The sequence below is a fragment of the Microtus ochrogaster genome, linkage group LG2, assembly GCF_000317375.1.
Source record: "Microtus ochrogaster isolate Prairie Vole_2 linkage group LG2, MicOch1.0, whole genome shotgun sequence".
Classification (NCBI taxonomy): domain Eukaryota; kingdom Metazoa; phylum Chordata; class Mammalia; order Rodentia; family Cricetidae; genus Microtus; species Microtus ochrogaster.
The window spans coordinates 53,223,140-53,243,513 of NC_022028.1; the positions used below are offsets into that span (position 1 = coordinate 53,223,140).

Sequence of the window (20,374 nt, forward strand, 5' to 3'; positions counted from 1 at the left end):
TGAGTGAATGAATGAATGGGGTCAGAGGAGTAGGGGCTTTGGAACAATGAGGCCTGGGCCCCAAAGCTGAGGAGAACGGAGAGGAGGCAAAGACGAGCCTGAGCAGACACCGAGCTGCCAGAACGGTGGCCCTAGTGGGACAGGGCAGAGTCGGGAGGAGGCAGGCCTGGGTAGATTCAGAAGGTGGAGCGCCCCACTGTTTGTCCCCAGCACCCTCAGCGCCGCCAGAGAGGAGGCCTCTCCGCTTCAACCCTGCACCTGGATCTCAGTGTTGCCTCCGTCCAGCAGGCGGATGGCCAGGCCGATGCTCTCCTGGAAAATCTTTTCATTCTTGGTGCTGGTGATAAGGTCGCAGACCAACTTGGTGGCCCCCTCCTTGTCCAGGCGGCACTGGGTGGCTGCGATGGCTGACCAGTCCTGGTCTGGGCCTTGGGGAGACGCTCGTATGAGAGGCAGTGGTTGGAGGCAGGAGCCAGCACACAGGGCAGGGCGGGGCTGGTCCATGACACTGACCAGAGCCTGTGGGGTCAGGGAGCTCGCCCCGGGAGCTGGACTTCCGGTTCTGGAGATAATTCTGCAACAGCATCTTCCGTAGCTGGTTGCCCTGGAAGGTCAAGATGAGGCGCTTGGTGAGCAGCGTCCTGTGTCCCAAGTCCCTGCTCCAGCCCGGTGTTGTCGACACTCACCCGGTCCCCATACTTGCTCTTCTTCTGCAGCATCTGCTGGAGCGTGCGCAGCACCTTCACGCACAGCTTCTCCTCCGACTCCATGAGGCCCTTGGTGTGACGGATGAGCCTGGAGCAGAGGCAGAGGCTTAAGGGGCCACCCGCCCCAAGGTAGCCCCAGACCAAGGTCACCACACCCCTCCTTCCCTGCTCACTTGGACAGGAAGCCCCCACTCTCGCAGCGCTGGTAGGCCTCACTGCCCTCCAGAAAGAGCAGCTCGGGCCAGTGCAGCATGTCCACCAGCACCGAAAGCTCAGCCTGCACCAGCGGCTTCAGCCGTTCTTCTAGGGCTGTGATGATGTCCTGGGAGGGAGGGCAAGGTCACCACCTGGTCAAGATGACCAAGGTGTGACCATATCCCATCCCCCAAACACTGTACACCACCTGAGGGGCAGGGGCAGCAACCCCCTCTTCCCCAGGCAGCCACGCCCACCTGCAGCTTCTCAATGATGTTTTTGTAGTCCCACTGGTTGGCGGTGGGGATAACGCGAGGGAAGGTCCTCGTGGCCGTCTTGTAGTTGGCAGCACTGCGTTGGGCTGCAGCTGCACAGCTGCCCCCACTGCTGAGCAGGGCACTCATGTGCGCGTCCAGATCCATGGGCAGTAAGATGGCCCGGCTCTTGGCTACGAGAGAGGGCAGAGCTGGAGGACAGGAAGAGGTAGGCAGGCCAGAGTGGGGCAGGCATGAGTGTCGCCTGTGCCCCCCAACACACAGGGGACCCGGCACCACCTCTTGCATGGATCACTTGGAAACACATCAGCAAAAGAGAACAAGAGTAACTCCAGCTGGCCGCGACTTCCCTGGGTGACGTTCACGCTCAGGGATAAGGTGGTCGCTATGGGGTTGGCGTCCCCAGCAGGGCGCACTGGGAAAGGTCTGGCATGGGTACTCACCCACCATGGCGAGGGTGCGGACACAGGCCTCCACGGAGCCTTTGTGTTGCTGCTGCAGCCACGGACACTCCAGCAGCCTCGTGGTGGATTGCAGCAGCTGCACCACAATTGTCTGGTGTGTCTGCAGAAGAACAGAACCGGAGGCAGCTCAGCCACCCCACCAAGGTGGGGCACGGGCACCCTCACTACCACTGTATGCCTTTGGTCTAGACAGAAAGTCACCAATTGGTTTAGCACTGAACAACCTCCCTGACCGTACAGGGCCGCCACGTAAGAACTCCCCACAGCCACAGCCCCCACACACACACACACAGACTGAACACGGCAGCACACACCTTTAGACCCTGCTTGCAGGAGGCAGAGGCAGGCAGATTCATGAGTTGGTTGACCCAGTCCCAAAATACAAAGCACAATTAAAAACCAAACAAAAAATAATGAAAGAAAAGATAGACTCTGGGCCAGTGAGATAGCTTAATAGATAAAGGTGTGTGTCCTGCAAGCCTCAATTGGATTTCTAGAGCATGGGTAAGGCTAAAAAAAGGCCCTGACTCCACAGCATTGTGTCCTGACTGCTACATGCTCACCCCTTATCCAGCACGCACGCACACACGCACACACACAGTAATAATACTGATACATTCTAAAGGTCTATTTTAAATTCTACTTTATCCCATTCTACAGCTAGTCTGAGGCTGTGGGGGAACACATACTTTCTTTTTAAGACAGGCTGGCCTTGAACTCAGAGACCCACCTGCCTCTCCCTCCCAAGTGCTGGGCTTAAAGGCCTGGTGTTCCTAACCTTCTATTTACTCCTCTCAGAGCTAGCCTGGTGCCATTGCTGGTCTTGAACCCATGGTTGCCACTTCCACGGGGTTGTTCCCCATCCTCTGGGGTTATAATTTAGGCAGTGCCTCGGAGCCTTCCTCAAGGAGACCTGGGACTCTGCCGTGGTTCTCTGTGACCCAGGTCAGCCCCTGCACGGTGATGCCAGTGAGACACGGGGCTGCCTACCTGCCCAGCACCCACGGACAGTGCAAGGGTTCTGCTGCCCTGGGCAGCGGTCACATACACCTCACCACCCCAGGCCCTGACTGAGGGATTCCTGTGTTAATCTTGTCAATCCCACGGGACCTCCTAAGTCAGTGTGGAAAGATGAAAGACCCACCCCACACATCCGCTGCTCCCACCCATGGGGTGGAACCCAGTGAGCCGAGTGCCGGTATTCATTGCCCTTTGCTTCCTGTGTGACTGTGGATGAAGTGTGACCAGTCACCCCTGCTCCTGCTGTCAGGATGGACTGCACCCCCAAACAGCCAGCACTGCCCCCATTCCTTGGATTGTTCCTAGTCGGTTACTTTGTACCGTTCCCACTTTATCCTGACCCACGTCTGGGGCGTTTGTTACACGGAAGATGACTGACATACTGTATTTTGCTGCATCTTCTCGTGCTCATGTAAGCAAGGCTGTGCTCCACGGGAGAGCCATGAGAGTGGCCATGTTTGATGCGGGCTGCTCACCTGCAGCGACGTGCTGTTCTCTGAAAACGGGGAGCTGAAGAAGGCGCTGATGGTATCCAGGACCACAGTGAGCACGTACTTCTCTAGGGTGGGGTCCGCCAGACGCTTCTCCCGTTTGTTGCAGACCTACGGAGGAGAATCATACGGGGAGATAGAGCTACGCACAGGTCCTCCCTCCACCCAGAAGGCCAGCCCTGGCCCCCGGAACAGACCAGAGCCATGTCCAGGGTGAAGTTCTCGAAGAGTGTCCAGATGTGGTTGCTGGTGTAGATCTCCTTCATCTCCACCTCCGTGTCCACATAGCAGTGATTCACAAAGTTCACGTACGCCATTTTAACCTGGGCAGCAGGCGAGGTGTGTCAGCAGTGCCTGCCCAGGCTCTCCCTCTTAACCTGCTGACTCCCCCACTGTCCCTGTCCTCTGCCAGTCCCCCAGTGTGGCTACACCACAGCCGTCTCCAGGCTCTGCCCTCCTCACAGCCCGAGCGCACACCTCCGTGATGCAGTCCTCATGGGTCACCACAGACACCACGTCCTCCAGAGGCAGCAGGGAGGTGCACTTGATCTCTGTGTAGACATTCTTGCCCTCGGCACAGGCGGCCAGCAGGTCCACTAGGGAGATGTGGTACATGAGGGGGCTGTGATCCTCCACGCCATCTCGGGCTGCCTTCATCATGTCCAGCAGATGGGCCAGGGAGGCCTTGTCATTGTAGAACACTACCACATCGTCACCCGCGTTGGTCAGCTGTGATGGGAGGCGGGTGCGAGTCAGAGCCCTCGCCCAGCAGCCCCAGGCACCACCTCTATCCTGTGCGCGTCAGGGCAGGCAGAGACCATGACCCCATGACCTGATACCCATTTTGAAAGTGTTGGCTTCTGAAACAGTTTCTATAACCCAGGGTAGCTTTGAAATCACTATGTAGCTGAGAATAAGGCTGAACTCTTTTAACTGTTGGTTTTCACTTATTTTGTGTATATGGGTGTTTTGCCTGCATGTGTACAGTACCCCCAGAGGCCACAAGAGGGTACTGCATTCCTTGAACCTAGAGTTACAGATGGTCATGAGCCGGGGCTGGGACTTGAACCCAGGTCCTCTGGGAGAGCAGACAGTGCTCTTAACTATGGAGCCATCTCTCCAGCCTGATCTGAATTCTTGGTCCACATCAGCCTCCTAAGTGCTAGGGTCACAGGTGGGAGCCATCTTGCCTGGCTTCCTGCCTAAGTTTCGGGTTCCTTGACTGATGTGTCTAGCCCTCTTCCTTCAGAGACCTTGGCCATGGATCCAGAAAGTGTTGAGATCCCCTCAGCCTCCAGAATGCGCACTGGACTGAGGCGGATTCCGTCTCTCTCCTCTCCCCCTCAGTCAGTGTTATCACGGCCAAAGTAGACTGCTTCAGCTGTAGCGTCTCATGTGACATCATCTGTCCCTGCCCTCCCCAGCCCGCTGTGAGATACTCCCAGGGAACAGACCTCCCAGACTGGGATCAAGGCTCAGCCCCCACTCTCCCTGTTTCGGGTGAGCGGATGTTTGTGCATTCCCACCATGTGCCAGGCCCAGAAGCCCAGCTTCTCCCGGCCCCAGGGACCTGCCGCCCAGCCCCCTGTGGCCCAGGCCGCCCTCACCTCGGTCATGATCATGTCCTGGCACTTCTTCACGTACTTGCCCTCGGCTTTGATGACAGTGTGCAGGAAGTCCAGGTACTGCACGTGGCGCCCGTGAGTGGCCAGCAGGTGCACAAAGTGCTGCAGGACGGGCTCGCTGATCTCAGAGCACAGCTGGTAGTTGTTGAGGAAAATGTGCTGCATGGTCTCGGCCTCCAGGAGCTGTGGGGGGCAGCGGAGGCCGTCAGAGAAGGGTGCGGCCCATCAGGGACCCTGCGCAGGTGCCCGCCCGTCCGCGCGTGCCTCACCCCAGGCGTGAGGAAGAGCTGCAGGTGCTTGTGCAGCAGGGCCTGGTTGCCAGGGTTCCCGGCGCAGAACTTCTGCAGGAACTGGTGTGTGTAGCGCAGGATCTCCAGCATCTTGTTGTCACTCTGTGTGCAAACAGAGGCTGCTGGGCCACTGGGCACACACGGGCACACACGGACACGGACACACACACACACACACGTGCTCGCGTGCGCGCAGGCCTGAGTGGCTGGAAGTAGACAGGACCCAGTAAGCTGCTAGACCAGGGTTTAAAAGCACAGGGAATGGCAGGTGTGGTACACGCCTTTAATCCCAGCACACAGGAGGCAGAGACAGGTCAGTTAGTGTCTGAGTTCGAGGCCAGCCTGGTCTACAGAGTGAGTTCCAGGACCAGTTCCAAGCTATAATGGTTGTTATGGGAGGGCCCGGCCCACTGGGTAGTGCCAGCCTGAGCAGGTAGTCCTGGGTTGTATAAAAAGCAGGCTGAGCAAGTCATGGAAGCAAAGGCAGCAAGCAGCACCCTTTCCTAGCCTCTGCTTCAGATTCTGTGCACTTCCTGTATGATGGGAGATCACATGCATCTCCTATATGCTCTGGGATTCTCCCCAGGATGCTTTGGGTCCCGGTCTCTGTTACCGCAGGAGAAAGCTAACTAGGATGCTTCTCTAGCCTGAGGTGATCTGGGTTTGACCCCTAGAACCCATGGACAGGTGGGAGGAGAGAACACACACATTAATTTTAAAAAGCCAGGGTGCAGCCTGAGACTTGTAAGATCAGTTCAGGGGCCAGAAGTGACTCCCAGCCATTAAGGGCACATGCTGCTCTTGCAGAGGACCCAGGTTCAACTCCCAGCACCCAGACTAGATGGCTCACAACCACCTATAAATTCCATCTCCAGGGGACCCAACACCCTCTTCTGAACACTGAGCATGTGCACACAAGCGCAATTATTAAAAAAAAAAAAAGTCAGCCAGGGTGAGGGGCTGGGGGTCAAAGACAGACAGAGGCTAAGTGAGGGAAAGAGATGGACAATGTATCGTGGACCCGCTGGGATAAGGAGCTGAGGGGCAAAGGGCCAGAATCGGGACCCTTTCCTAGCGCTGTGACCTTTAACACAGTTCCTCATGTTGTGGTGAGCATCCACCATAAAATTATTTTGTTTCTACCTCATAACTATAATTTTGCTACTGTTATGAATCGTAATGTAGATGTGTTTTCTGATGGCCTTAGATGACCCCTGTGAAAAGTCCCTTGATCCCCAATACAGAGAGGGGTCAAGACCCACCGGTTGAGAACCACTGGTCTAGCTGGAGCTAATAGACAAGGTTAGCCCAGGAAGGGAAGGAGGCTGAGGTTGTGGTTAATCAAACTCAAGGGCTGTGCAGCTCAGAGGAAGGATGTGAGCATTACATGTGCAAGGCTCTGAGTTCGATGCCCAGCTCCACTGAGAGAGGGGGAAGGGGAAGAATCACAGCAAATCAGAGCAAGAGGTGGGGGGGGGCAGTATCAAAGGTTGAAGCAACCAAGGAGCAACTCAAAAGAGCAGGCGGGCGACTGGCTTGGCTGAGGCCGGCCCGAGGGCTGCGGTACACTGGTCTGGAGCAAGCAGGCTGGATGCCAGTCACCTTGTCATAAGGGATCTGCAGCAGGTCCAGCATGACCTTGTGAGCATCCATATTCTTCAGCAGCCTCTGCTGCTTCTTCCTCATCTGCTCCCCAACCCCACACATCTTGTTCAGCCTCTCCAGGATCTGCGGGGGAGACAGGGAGATGGGAGCCTGCTGCCTCCTCCTCAGGGTGCCTCCTCCACCTGGTCTGCCACAGGGACAGCAGAGGGGAAGGCCTCTGGGCTGCTGCTGCTGAATCAGGTCATCCCGGCAAAATCCCATCCCGCCCCTAAAGTGCAGAGCAACACGGCCGTGAAGCGGAATCTCATTAAATTCCTTCAGCTTTAAAATAACTCTCGGGGCCTTGGCAGGGCTGTTTGGAACACGCCAGAAAGCTGGGAGGAGCCCCTTCTGAGTCAGGTTCGAGCCAACTGCAGGACACTTCCCGCCCCTCGCCACTCACGCCCTTGACAATCTGGTAGTTCTCACTGCTCCTCTCCCCGTGCGGCTGCAGAAATCCCTCCTCATCCGAGGGCCGCTGAGGACACAGAAGACAGAGTCATCCGGGTCCCTCACTTTGGGGCACCCTGTTTGGCTCCCAGAAGCCAGCTCACCTCCTTCTTGTCCTTGGTGGCACCCGCCTCCCCCTCCTCGCCCTTGCCACTGCCCTTCTTGTCCACCCACAGCTCCGACTTCTCCACCATCGTCCGCAGCCGGTCCAGCTCTGACTTGATCACCTTATAGTTCTCCACATCCTGGGCTGAGATCAGCAGCTGGACCTGCACAGGGAGGGTGTAACCAGGCTCGTGGGGCATATGTCCCCACATCTGCTGTCATGCAGGGAGATACAGTGACCTCTCTAGACCAGGATCCCACCCAAGCGTCACGTCCACCTCCACCTGTTACAGACCCCTCCCCTCCAGGAAGCCCGTACTTCCCGCCCTGTGCTAGCACATGGACTGGATGTGGTTACTGAGATTCGGGTCACACACCACTGTGACCTGTCACTGGGCCACTCAGATGCCGAACAGGCAAGGGGAAGCGCTGTTGGGTCACTGAACCCTGAGTGGAGAGACCCAAACTCCAAGGACCAGGGCCTGCACTGGTTCCTCCTCCCTCTCCCTGGGCCCAAGCCTCATGGCCTCTTCTCACGTGGGGCTGGGAGGGTGCGCTGGGCCATGTTCTTTTCTCATGCAGGGCTGAGGGGGTGTCACGTTACTGAGGGAGTTGGGGAATTCTGGGAGAATTCTGGAGAATTGAATGCGAGCTGGTGCCAAGGACCAGTTCATGGGCACTTGCTAAATGCCTGCCCTGGTCAGCAGGCATCTCGCGGGAGGCTGTCAAGGGGCCATGATGCCACAGTGACAGACACCAGGCAGCTTAGTGAGGGAAGCCTGCAAGCCAGACTTGGTAGGGGATGGTGTGCCTAGAAATGAGTCAGGCCAGGAAGTGCCAAGGGTGGCTGAGGCTGGATCCTCCCTTGCAGGATCTGAGCAAGGCTAAGTCCTTAGGTGAGCCCACTGTCCCTGTCAAGCAATGAGCAACTAGATCCCTGTGGCCCCTCACCTGCTTGAAGGTGTGCATGGCCTCCTGGCGCTGGCTGAAATGCTTGAAGAGCAGTTGCAGGGCGCCGGAGACGAGAGGCGCGTAGTCGTGCATGGTCAGATGCAGCAGCACACGCAGGAACATGCGGCCACCTTCATCATCCACTTCTAGCATGCTGCTGGTCTTCCTGCCAGCATGGGTGGGCAGGAGTGGGAGCCAGTGACTGAGGGCATGGGTGTGCTCTGCCACTGTAGCAGAACCACATCCCAGGTACCACTCGTTCACCGCAGCTGCCTTTTCCCACCCGTGCACAGAGAACCCCCACCAAGGGATCCGCGTGTCTCTTGGGCATCCTCAGGATAGCCCCAGCCCAGACCCGGATTGCAGGAACCTTTCATGTGAGATCCACAGCCTCCTCCCACACACATACAGAGGATACCAGCTGAGCCTGGGGGATTGCTACCAGTAAAAACCAGATATTTCTGCATCACCTCAGGATTGTAATGACAATTGTGAATTACCATTTATGTTCGCCGTGAGCTGGAGTCACGCTGCTAATTACACCCACCCGTGCAGCTGCTACTTAACGCACTAACAAAGAGCCACATACGTAGCTGCTACTTCCGATTCATTTGCTTCAGCATTTTGATAACTGTTTCAAGGCATTTTTCCTTGTAAATTTGTGAGCTTTATTTTATGAATCTATTCTGTACTATTACTAACGTGTTCTAGTTTATCTTTTGAGACAGGATCTCATGTAGCCCAGGCTGGCCTCAAACTCACTGCAGGGAAAGGTCCCCTTTGGGCTTCTGATCCGTCTGCCTCCACCTCCTGAATGCTGGGGTTACAGGTGTGCAATGCCACACCTGGCCTATGCGGTTCGGGGGACTGAACCCAGGACTTAGGATTGCTGGAAAGCACTCTACCCACTGAACTTGATTCCCAGCGCCTATCTCATGAAGACAGCGGAGTTCGGAGAAGAGATCCACTGAGTGCGGGAGATGCTGAGGAAGGCTGGCGCCCAAGGGCGGAGGCTCTCAATGACTCATCCACTCCAGCACTGAGGGGGGGTGGGGTGGGGAGCACCACGCTGCAACCCCCATCTCACCCTGCTGTGAGACAGGACAGCTGCCCAGCCGCCTGCCTAAGCTCTGCTGAACACAGAGGCAGCTGCCCTGCACAAAGGTAGGGAAGCTACCAGGATGGCTAGGACCTGGATTTACCCTATGCCCTCTATACCATAAGGATGGTATAGTCAGGGAGGGTCAGAGCCTGTAGCGGGCGAGGGTCTTCTGGGGGACACAGTGGAGGCAATGACCAGCCCTCAGCCTCAGGAAACACAGGTTGTCCAAATAGGACAACCTGTCCCCAACCCTGAACCTGAGCCCACCTCAACCCCAGCCTCACCCTACTCCAAACATGGCCTCTGCCTGCTCCCCGATGCGGTCCAGATTCATGTTGGCAGCTGTGGGAAGAGTGACAGACGTGGGCTAGAGAGAAACCAGGTATGGGGGGGGGTCCCAAGCAGCCCAGACGCTCCGCAGTCCCTTCTGCTTGACCCCCCCTTTGTGAGGGCACAGAGCTTCCAGACTGGGAGCATAGGGCAGGAAGCTTAGCAGCCCAAGGAAGCCCACACCCTGGCCAACTCCTGGTGGGATATGACCAGGACCTTAGTCAAGTCCTGGCTTCCCCACTCGGGAAGGGTCCCTCCCTGCTTCTCACTGAGGGCATCAGAGGGACAATGGAATGCATTCGGGGAGTAGAAAGGATGGGCTGGGAGCTGCAGCAGTGGTGGCAGGAGACAGGGGAGGCGGCAGGAAGCAAGGCTCACTGGTGGAGTCAAAGGCAGGTGCCGTGCCGTCCGCCCCACTGTCCTGCATGGGAAACACCTCCACAAACTCCTTCTTGAAGACTGACAGCAGGTAAGAGATACGGTAGTCCAGACGCACGTTGAGGATGAACTGGACAGACAGACAGACAGACAGATGATGTGAAGACCAGTCTCCCCGGGAGCCCTGCTGCTCCAAGAGGAGTGAGGGGCCCCCAGAACGGGCTCTAGCACCCCACCACTCAGCTCCAAGGCACTGGGACAGTAGTCCTCTCCCTGGCTCCTGGCCCAGTGATGGTCACCTCCTCTCAGCATGGGGCAGTGAGCCCCTCATCTGCTGCTCCGTCCCCACACACCCTAGGCCAGACAATGACTGGACACGCATAGAGATTTCCCAGGTCAGCTGGCTAAACTGTCCTTCCAGCTACTCTGCCAACGGCCCTCTCCAGGAGGGAGAACAGAGGTACAAAGACAGGGTTTGGGGACCCGTGACTAACCTCTGTCTTCACAGGACAGAAACCCCACCCTTGACTTTCCTTCACTCTGCCACCCTCATGTCCTCTGGTCACAAGGACCTCATCATTAATCCCTCTATAGGGAGCAACATGTCTGTGTGGAGCTCAAGTCCCCACGTAATGTCAGTGCTGCTGGTCTAAGAAGAACCTTGAGGACCAGTGGGCTGAGCTAGATAACACAGCAAAACCCTGTGATCCTGAACACCAAGGGCCCTGCCCTGGGACCTCCCACCCACCTGCCCAGCACCTGCAAGATCTCCAGGATCTTCAGCTTGGTCTCCATCACCACAATGTCTTCATTATCCTCAAATTTGCTTCTGTCCAGCGGCTCAGGGACACCCGCTCCGGAAGGCAGGCTGGAGGCACCGAAGACAGACTGCTTGCGGCTCAGCACCATCGTGGACATCATGTGTCCCACGCCCTGGATGGACCTCCGCACGTTCTTGCCTGTGGGTCACAGAAGGGGTCACGGGGGTCTCTGCTGTGGGACAAAGGCTAAGAAGGGACAGGGTCAATCCAGGCAGGCTTAGGGCAGGGGGTGGGAGGTGCTTTACACCGAGTCTGGGAAAACAAAAAGCAAGTGGGTAGCGTGGAGATGAGTGAATTCTGTGTGAATTCTGTGTGAAGCTGAGAGCCACAAGAAAGTGTGAGGGACTGCGGGGACACTGTGCCAGCAAGGCTGAAACCAGGGACCAGACCCCAGCATGGTTCAGATGACTGTGTCCTGGGTATCAGGGAGGCTGCAGACAGAGAGCACCTGTTCTCCCCACGCCCTTCCCACACGGTGATTGGGCTGCACCCTACTCCACTCCAAGGCTAAAGCAAGACCCCAGAGTGTCAGGGCGCCTGGGCTGGAGGATGGAGGGGGCTGGTGGCAGGGCCAGGAGTACCAGGAAAGAACTGAAGGGGGCCACGCCTCACCACCGGGCTCCTCGTAGGCCTGCAGCATGGCCGGGGGTGCCTGGACACAGTCAATGATGCCCAGCAGAGTGCGTGTGAGCCGCAGCAGCTCACTGAAGCTGTAGAAGCCGAAGTAGATGAGATTGTGCGCCAGGCTGACCACCTGTGGAGGGGTGGGGCCAGGTGAGGGTGAGCAGAGCCATGGCTTTGTGGAGGGAACAGACCAAGGCGTACAAACGTGTGGCTGGGGGCAGGGGGGTAAGTAGAGCCGGTGCTCGCGGTGAGTGGGGTGTGTGTGGTTTTGTGGGAACAGATCAACACATCCAGAGGTGTAGCTTTGTGGGGTTAGAACAGTGTACTGGGGGGCCATGGTTTTCAAGCTGGTGATTGTTCAAGGGGAGAGTGTGGCTGTTGGGGTCCAGACAGGATGGAGAAAACCATTATGTAGGGATGTCCGGAGGATGGAATTCCCAGCACCCGGGAAAGGCAGCCCCTGGCTGATGGGTTGAATGGACTCAGCCTAGCCACTCTCTTCTGGGGCACTGAACTCCGGGGAATCTGTCCACTGGGGGCTTCAGCTATCTACAAGATTCCCTGGTAGGTGAGGGCACCAGGAAAACGGGGTCATGGACCCTACAAACCATCCCTGGATGTAGACCAAGGCCCAGGGAGGTGCAAACCACAGCCCACTACCCGCCAGCCCCACACCCACGGCCCACCTCAAAGGTGAGTGTGTTCTTCTCCTCATTGGCAAAGGGCACGGCCTCACTGACCACATTGTTAAGGTAATCTTCCACAAACTCCATGGTGCTGGCAAATTTGTTTTTCTTGTCATCTCGGGAGGCGTTGAGATTGGAGTCATAGCTAGAGATGGAAGGAGGGGGCATGAGGGTCCCGTGCCCCGCCCCACCACCCTGTGCCTCTCCCCTTGACAAGCCACCCACCCTCCAGACTCTCACTCCTTGATTGTGATGGCCGTGGGGATCTCTGTCCAGAGGCGGGCAAACTTGACGGGCGTCACCAGCTCCTGGGGGTCACGGTCCACGTGCACATGCAGCATCAGGTGGCAGAAGGAGGCCCGCAGGTCGAAAGGCAGCATCTCATCCGCCATGCACAGGAAAAGCAGGTCCACGCCCAGCTGCTTGGAGATCTCGTCAATGGCCAGATACTGGCGGTCCAGGCACATGCGGGCAAAGAGCTTCAGCTGGTACCTGCAGGACACAGTGGGTCAGAGAACAGCGCTGGGCCATGGGCAGCAGGCAGCTGTTGGCCCTGGTGAGGACTCTGCAGAGAACCAACACCTGACAGAGAGGACCTCTCTCCCCCTCCTGGTAAAGGAGGCAGATATTTTTCTGACTCATCTAGGGCAGGAAGCAGGTGGCTGGGAGAATGGGAAGAGCCCACTAAGCCAAAGGTGTGCAACAGAGATGAGAATGGTAACAGAAGCTTCGCTCTGGGTGACGTCACATCTTCTTCCTCTGCACACTGCGTTACCTCTCAGGGTCCTGGAGCCAAGCCACCCTGGGTGTGCACTATGGCTCATCCCCCAGGTAAGGCCTTGCAACCTCTCTGCTTATTTCCCAACTTTACAGGGTCAGTGCTCCCCATTGCCCAGGGTACAGGGTGTGAGTGGTGCCCTGAGAATGGCCTTCAGTACCCAAGCACAGCTTGCAGTTAGCAAGAGCCTTCTGTGCCACCATGGAAGACATGTCTGGGTCAGGTATGGTAGCTCAGGCCTATGATCCCAGCCTGAGGAGGATGAGGCAGGAAAATCCCCTCGAGCTTGAGAACAGTCGGGGCTAAAGAGTGAGACACTGTTTCAAAAACAAAAAAAAAAAAACAGGCCTTGGTGGCACACGCCTTTAATCGCAGCACTCAGGAGGCAGAGGCAAGAGGATTTCTGGGCCAGCCTGGTCTACAGAACAAGTTCTAGGACAACTAGGGCTACACAGAGAAGCCCTGTCTTGAAAAACAAGCAAAAATCCAAACGAACTAAAATACAGGCCAGGTGTGATAACTCATGCAGAGGCAGGAGGATTACCATGAGTTAGAAGGTATCCTGGTCTACACAGTAAGACCGTGTCTCAAAACAGTAAGGGAACTGGAGAGATGGCTCAGTGGTTAAGAGCAGTGGCTGCTCTTCCAGAGGACTCGGGTTCGATTCCCAGCACCCATGTGACAGTTCACAACTGTCTGTAACTCCAATCCCAGGGAATTCAATGCCTTCTTATGGCCTCCACTAGCACGAGGTGTGTACAATATACACAAGCAAAACATCCACATGAAAAGAACATAAAATAAAAAATAATCAAGAGCCGGTCAGATGCTCAGTGGGCAATGGGTGCTTGCTGCCAAGTCTGAAGACCTGAGTTCAAACCCAGGAGCCACCCCTGTTCTTATGTGGAGAAAGGCTTTGCTAGGGCCAGAGGGTGAGGGCCAGGCCTGCACAGGCAGAGGCCCTGACAGCACTGGAACTCAAGGGGAGGGGCTGGGGTCCCCCACCCCCACCGGCACCTGTAGTAACTGAGCACGTTCTCGTCATGCGCGTTGCCTGCCCGCGCCTCCTGGGCCAGCTGCCTCACACTCTTCTCATGGTGTTCATTGTTCCTGTCGGTCCACGTGAGCCACACTTCCTCTTCCGAGTACTCAATGCTGAGGTACTCGTGAGACTGGGCCATCTCCTTCACGGGCCGCAGCCTGCAGCCAATACCACGGTCAGGGGAGCGCCTCTGGCCACCCAGAGCCCTGACGCCCCCTTTTTTTTTTGTGGCACAGGTTCTCACCATATCTAATCCAGGCAGGCTGGGCTCCAGGTGCCCATGCCACCTTGTGTGGAGGACAAGCCAGAGCTTTTCAGAGCGGGGCTATGGCTCATTCCCCCCAGCCTCCCACACCACCCAACACACCCTGTGCCGGGCACCAAGAACAGGGATGCCACCACCAGCCTGAACCCCAGTGAGCCCTGGGGATGTGGTGCCACTCACTCTGTCTGGATGAGAATGTCGCTGTTCTTGGGGTCCAGCACACACTTGCAGATGAGTTCCTGGGTGACAGGGATGGCGATGTGGTTGGACACACACAGGTCTGAGAGGTAGTCCAAGAACCTGAGGACAACAGGGCCGGCAACAGTCTCAGAAGCTGCCCTGGAGGTGGTCTGCAGCTGCCCTGGAGGTGGTCTGCAGCTGCCCTGGAGGTGGTCTGCAGCTGCCCTGGAGGTCTGCAGCTGCCCTGGAGGTCAGCAGCTGCCCTGGAGGTCAGCAGCCTAATCACCCTCCTTCCCAACTCTCCAGGGGCAGCAGCCCACGGCACCTCCCCAGACAGGGCAAAGAGATGAAGTCCGGGGTTGGGGAAGGCACAGGCTAAGGTTGACATTCAAAATATTTAACAACCAGTTCAGGCAGGCACTGAACGACTCAGTCACCAGGATGGGTCTGAGGTCTCCATCTGTATGGGAACTAGTGTCTGTCATGGCTACACTGAGCCAAATCTGAGAGTGTTGTTGCCCATTTGTTTGTGTCCCATGCCCCGCCCCCTCTGGCACTGGAGGCAGCGAGCACAGTGCAGGTATCCGGCAGCTAACAACCAGCACCAGAAGCCAGCATGGTAGTGCACGCCTTTAACCTCAGCACTCGGGAAGCAGAGGCCAGCCTGGTCTACATAGTGAGTTCCAGGACAGCCAGGGCTACATAAAAAACCAGGGCTGTCTCACAAAAAAACCAGGGCTGGAGAAATGTCACTGGTTGCTCTTCCAGAGGTCCTGAGTTCAATTCCCACAACCACATGGTGGCTCACAACCATCTACAGTGGGATCTGATGCCCTCTTCTGGCATAAAGGTGTACATGCAGATAGAGCCCTCATATATAAAATACATCTTAAAGAAACCAAAAGCCCAGCAGCGGGGCTGGAAGGAGGCACAGGAGAGGCAGGGCGCGGTGGGGCACCTGGGCTCTCGGTTCTTGCGCACGAGGCTGACGAAGGTCTCCACCTCCGTCTTGGTAATATGCTTCTCCAGCAGCTTCCGGTTGTTGTGTAGCAGGGCAGTGATGGTGTCCTCAGCCAGGATGTCATAGCCGATCTGTGACTGCATCATCCCAAACTGCTTGGCGATGTGCTCCTGGAGAGAGGCAGACGGGAGGGGCGTCACTAGGGCTGTGGACGAGGGATGAGGCTGCTCTGCTGCAGGGCCTTGACCCCCCACACCCCAACTTCCAGATCAGGACCAACACAGGCAGGGGCCCTGACTGAGCTGCATGAGAGCCTGGCATTGCCTCCTGTGTAGCTGGAGTAACATCCAGTCCTCCTGCCTCCGTGTTAAGATGCTGGGATAGCGAGCATTTGCCACTGTGCCCAGTTCACATGGTGTTGGGAATGAACCCGGGGGTTGAGCCATGCTAGGCACACGCTCTACCAACTGAGCCTCCCGTTGCCTCTGTCCACCTAACCTCTCAGCCTTCCCTCTGAAGCCCAGGAACCCCAGACCTGACCCATCTTTGTGACGGGACTGAAGCGGTCTCCAAGCAGCAGGGAACCTGCAGGACAGGTCACCCCTAAGATAAGAGCAGTTATCTAGGTGGCAAAGCTACACCCTCAACCAGATCATCTGTAATCTATTGTTGGGCCTGGGCTGAGTCACCAGGCAGGCCCAGCTATGGCCTTTGTCCCAGTTCTTCCTCCACTTAAACCTAGAGCTCAGCTTGGCAGCCAGAAACAGACTTAGGGGGTCACTGAACCCTTTTATATCTTCCTTATTTATCAATGAGGCCACATTGACTATGTCTGTCTGTCTGTCTCTCTCTCTCTGCTTTTGACCATTGCTGGTCTCTTTAATAACAGAATAATAGATCATTAAATCTAGCTTGTCGAGGCTGCCAGAGCCAAGCATTTCTTTTAAAAATCTCCAGTTAGGACTTTGGGGAACTAGACAGAGTCTGTGCCCTAAAGAAAAGGGCAGAGTTAAGGCCAGGAGGCCAGGCTTCTGCCCTGTGCTGTTATCTCATGGGCCCGAGTGAGCGTCTCTACACCATAGAGAAAACGGATCTGAAAAGCCCATTTCAGGCGACCATGGAAGCCGCAGTCACAGCAGAAGGGCATCTTGTCTTTACATGGTTTCTGAGCTGTGCTCAGGGCCTTGTCTGCCTAGAGAGACTGGCTACATGGTAGAAAATAGTGAAAACATGGTTCAAAATGAAGAATTTTAGGCTAGATGGTGGCACGCCTTTAATCCCAGCACTCAGGAGGCAGAGGCAGGTGAATCACTGTGATCTATATAGCGAGTTCTAGGCCAGCCAGATCCACATATGAGACCCTGTCTCAGTAAACCAAGAAAAAAAGAGGAAGAGGAAGCAGTAGTATTTTAAGATGGCAATGGCAGCCGGGCGGTGGTGGCGCACGCCTTTAATCCCAGCACTAGGGAGGCAGAGGCAGGCGGATCTCTGAGTTCGAGGCCAGCCTAGTCTACAAGAACTAGTTCCAGGACAGGTTCCAAAGCTACAGAGAAACCCTGTCTCAAAAGAGAGAGAGAGAGAGAAAGAAGAAAAAGACAGCAACAGCAGAGCCCAGGACAGCCTGGGGTAAGCACCCAGCCCCACCATCTGGTGCCGCCCTGTACCCAGGGCTGCCAGCCTCTGTGCCCAGTGAGGAGTGAAGGCAGGGTACACGCCCAGCAAGGGCAGTCTTGTACCCACCTGGTTCTTGCGGTAGTCCTCCTGGGAGTGCCGCAGCACCCGATAGCAGAGGCGGAACATGTACTGGTAGGGGGCATTCTTCTGGTCGGACAGTTCCTCCAGCCGCACCAGTGGGCCTTCACCCCCCTTGTCACGGAACGGAGCCTTCAGGATGCCGAAGATCTGAGGGGTGTAGAAAGTGATAGGGACTCTCCCATCCCACCTGCACCCTGCCTCATCCCGGAACCCCAACCCTAGCTGACTCCATCCCAGAGTGTCCTGTCACAGGAGCCCAGAGCTGTCCAGCTCGGCAGAACTCCAGCCTCTATGGGCTTCAGTATAATGAGGGCCACAGTTTTGCAGGAGGGGGTCAAATGAGGCGATTCCTATAGGGTGCCCATGGCTCAGATACATCTTTCCTCCAGTGCTGGGGATGGCACCTAGGCCCTTGCCTTGAATATGCTAAGTGCATGCTCTCCCACTGAGCCAAATCCCTACCTCCCCACTGGTGGGTCTAGGCAAGGACTTCCTTCCTAATCCATACCCTGAGCCCCTCACTGGTAAATTTTAGCACTTAGCACTGATCTATGCTCTCAGTTCCTCACCGATGTATGCTAGGCAGGCGCTCTCCCGCTGAGCCACGCCCCTCCACGATCCCCCTTCAGTAGAAGCCCCTAGAGAGCGTACACACCTGCTTTAGTATGTTCTGTTCCCGCATCAGCTTCTGCCGCTCTCGGTTGGGCTTGGTGACCATGATGTCCAGGACATTCTGCCCATTGTTGGGAACATCGCTGACAAAAAACACCAGGTCCTCCAGCAGCTGGATGACAAACCTGGCCGAGGGCAACACGGGAAGCAAGTATGATGTGCTGTGAGCAGCTCCCCAGGGCCCAGCCAACATGTGTCCACACAGGCTAGCAGCTCTCTCCGGATCACTCACCGGTACTGCTGCCAAGCCCAGCATTAGCCCAGCTCCCACCAAACTGCTCTTAGGAAATGCCTCACACCCTACCTTCCCTGGACCCCAAACTGCCCCAAGAAAACAGAGCTCAGAACATTGCAGAAAGAGCTGGGCAATGGGGACTGGGGGCAGTGAGTCTGCTATGAAGGGATTTGCAGTGTCCTGATTCTACTACTCAAAGCTATGTGACCCAGAGGACATCTGACTCCTCCGAGCCCCAGTGGTCCCATAAGGCTACTTCTGGGATGATGTAAGCAGTGAGACTGGCTCCCCACGCCAGGATGCAGTGCCAGCCTGGTTCCCTGGTTCTTGCCGCTCCTCTGTGGCCCTGCTCTTCCAAAGGTCCTGAGTTCAACTCAGTCATCTGCCCTGCTCCATGGTCTCCTGCTGCCCCCCACAATTCCATCCCCTGCTGTGGAATAGTTCCTTAACTATGTAAAGATGTGTTTAACTATGAAGAGGTGTTACATCTGAGTGTTACATTTGTTTCTCCTCCATTTGTTTAACTATGTGAAGAGGTGTTACATCTGAGTGTTACATTTGTTTATACTGCAGTTCTTTATGTAAAAAGGCGTTACATTTGTTTCTGCTGCATTTGTGTAACTATGTAAAGATGTGTTACATTTGTTTCACCATGCCTGCCTAAGGCACCTGATTGGCCTAATAGAAAGCTGAACAGCCAATAGCTAGGCAGCTGAAGGATAAGTGGGGATGGCAGGCAGAAGTAGGAATCTGGGCTCCAGAGATGAGAATGAGAGAAAGAGGGAGATGCCTGGGGCCAGACAGACAGACAGACAGAGAGGAAGCAGGAAAGAGGGACATACAGAATGAAAGGTAAGAAGCCCCAAGGCAAACGTAGATGAAGAGAAACGGGTTAGATTAAGCTATAAGAGCTAGTGGGACAAGCACAGGAAAAATGTTTAAAATAATAGTCTTTAAAGAGTAAGTAATAGGGCTGGAGAGATGGCTCAGAGGTTAAGAGCATTGCCTGCTCTTCCAGAGGTCTTGAGTTCAATTCCCAGCAACCACATGGTGGCTCACAACCATCTGTAATGAGACAGAATACTGTATACATAATAAATATTTAAAAAAATAAAAATAAAGAGTAAGTAATAGCTGGGCGGTGGTGGCGCACGCCTTTAATCCCAGCACTCGGGAGGCAGAGGCAGGTGGATTTCTGTGAGTTTGAGGCCAGCCTGGTCTATAAGAGCTAGTACCAGGACAGGAACCAAAAAGCTACAGAGAAACCCTGTCTCAAAAATTCAAAAAAAAAAAAAGAGTAAGTAATATAAAAGAAAAAAGTCACGTAAAGATGGGAAATACACAAGGAGTCTAGATCCTGTATGGTGTTGTGATTGTAAAAGGAACTGCTGAATGAAACCAGCCTAGACACTTTTAGGATGTCTTAACTTTAAAATGGAAGTCAGAAAATGTACTGTGTTGGAGGAGAGGTTATGTTCTTGTTTCTATAGGAAACAAAACCCTGTGGATTCCTTCAAGATTAATAGAGACCAGGTTTGATCACAAGAAATCTCCTGAAAATCTTGGCTACAAACATAAATAAACCAAGAAACTACAAGACGGATGATCTATTTACAGATCCCTCTGCATGGCCACAGTTCTGAGACTGACAGCAAATGCTACTACTAGTTTTCCTAGGGCCTGACCATTATCTCAATCTTCTCAGGGTCCCCTAAAGATGTCATTGCCTTCAGAAAACAGGAAGCAGTCTAGAGAACAAGAGACCCATATTCCCAAGAGGTAAAGTGGGCGGGTTTTGGTCATTTGAGGGGATATAATGTTTGTGATTGTTTAGGGGGGTATAGGAATACAGGATAAAAATAACCATTAATCTCAAATGTTTACATTGGCATGGGTTTTGGTATATTGATATAAATTTAAAGTTACTTTTGTTATGCTGTATGTTTCTACTCTAGGGTATTGGGTCCATGCAGCTCATTTAAAAATGTAATGTATAATTAAAAATTCAGATTAGTAGGTAGTCACCTATAACAATCAAACTTGTAGTTATGTTAGGTATGTTTTCAAGGTTAAACATATATATATTTTAGATAGGTGATCTTCAAATGCTTCAGAGAGCTACGGAATATGGCATTTAAGATGTTTAATAACATGGCTTTTCGTGACAGTGAGACATGTCTGCTCCTGACAGTACCAATTTACTTCAGAAAGAATGATGGGTGGGCTGGAGAGGGCTCAGTGGTTAAGAGCACTGGCTGCTCTTCCAGAGGTCCTGAGTTCAATTTCCAGCAACCACATGGTGACTCACAACCATTTGTAATGAGATCT

The 20,374-nt window shown here is 54.9% G+C and overlaps 1 protein-coding gene across 1 annotated transcript in view; it reads right to left on the reverse strand.

Annotated features, from left to right (window-relative positions):
- Positions 1-20,374, reverse strand: part of Itpr3 (inositol 1,4,5-trisphosphate receptor type 3) — a 68,058-nt gene that overhangs the window by 10,246 nt on the left and 37,438 nt on the right. The window contains exons 14-39 of the mRNA XM_005360390.3: positions 17,795-17,936; positions 17,125-17,286; positions 15,382-15,554; positions 14,424-14,543; positions 13,954-14,136; positions 12,399-12,650; positions 12,159-12,303; positions 11,461-11,602; positions 10,787-10,986; positions 10,028-10,157; positions 9,604-9,661; positions 8,218-8,383; positions 7,266-7,430; positions 7,115-7,189; positions 6,670-6,795; positions 5,047-5,169; positions 4,760-4,960; positions 3,630-3,881; positions 3,350-3,475; positions 3,138-3,263; positions 1,621-1,741; positions 1,160-1,350; positions 881-1,029; positions 687-795; positions 514-604; positions 259-428 (exon numbers count right to left, since the gene is read on the reverse strand). Of these exons, the coding sequence (XP_005360447.1) occupies positions 259-428; positions 514-604; positions 687-795; positions 881-1,029; positions 1,160-1,350; positions 1,621-1,741; positions 3,138-3,263; positions 3,350-3,475; positions 3,630-3,881; positions 4,760-4,960; positions 5,047-5,169; positions 6,670-6,795; positions 7,115-7,189; positions 7,266-7,430; positions 8,218-8,383; positions 9,604-9,661; positions 10,028-10,157; positions 10,787-10,986; positions 11,461-11,602; positions 12,159-12,303; positions 12,399-12,650; positions 13,954-14,136; positions 14,424-14,543; positions 15,382-15,554; positions 17,125-17,286; positions 17,795-17,936 (3,898 nt within the window). The remainder of the gene's footprint in view (positions 1-258; positions 429-513; positions 605-686; positions 796-880; positions 1,030-1,159; positions 1,351-1,620; positions 1,742-3,137; positions 3,264-3,349; positions 3,476-3,629; positions 3,882-4,759; positions 4,961-5,046; positions 5,170-6,669; positions 6,796-7,114; positions 7,190-7,265; positions 7,431-8,217; positions 8,384-9,603; positions 9,662-10,027; positions 10,158-10,786; positions 10,987-11,460; positions 11,603-12,158; positions 12,304-12,398; positions 12,651-13,953; positions 14,137-14,423; positions 14,544-15,381; positions 15,555-17,124; positions 17,287-17,794; positions 17,937-20,374) is intronic.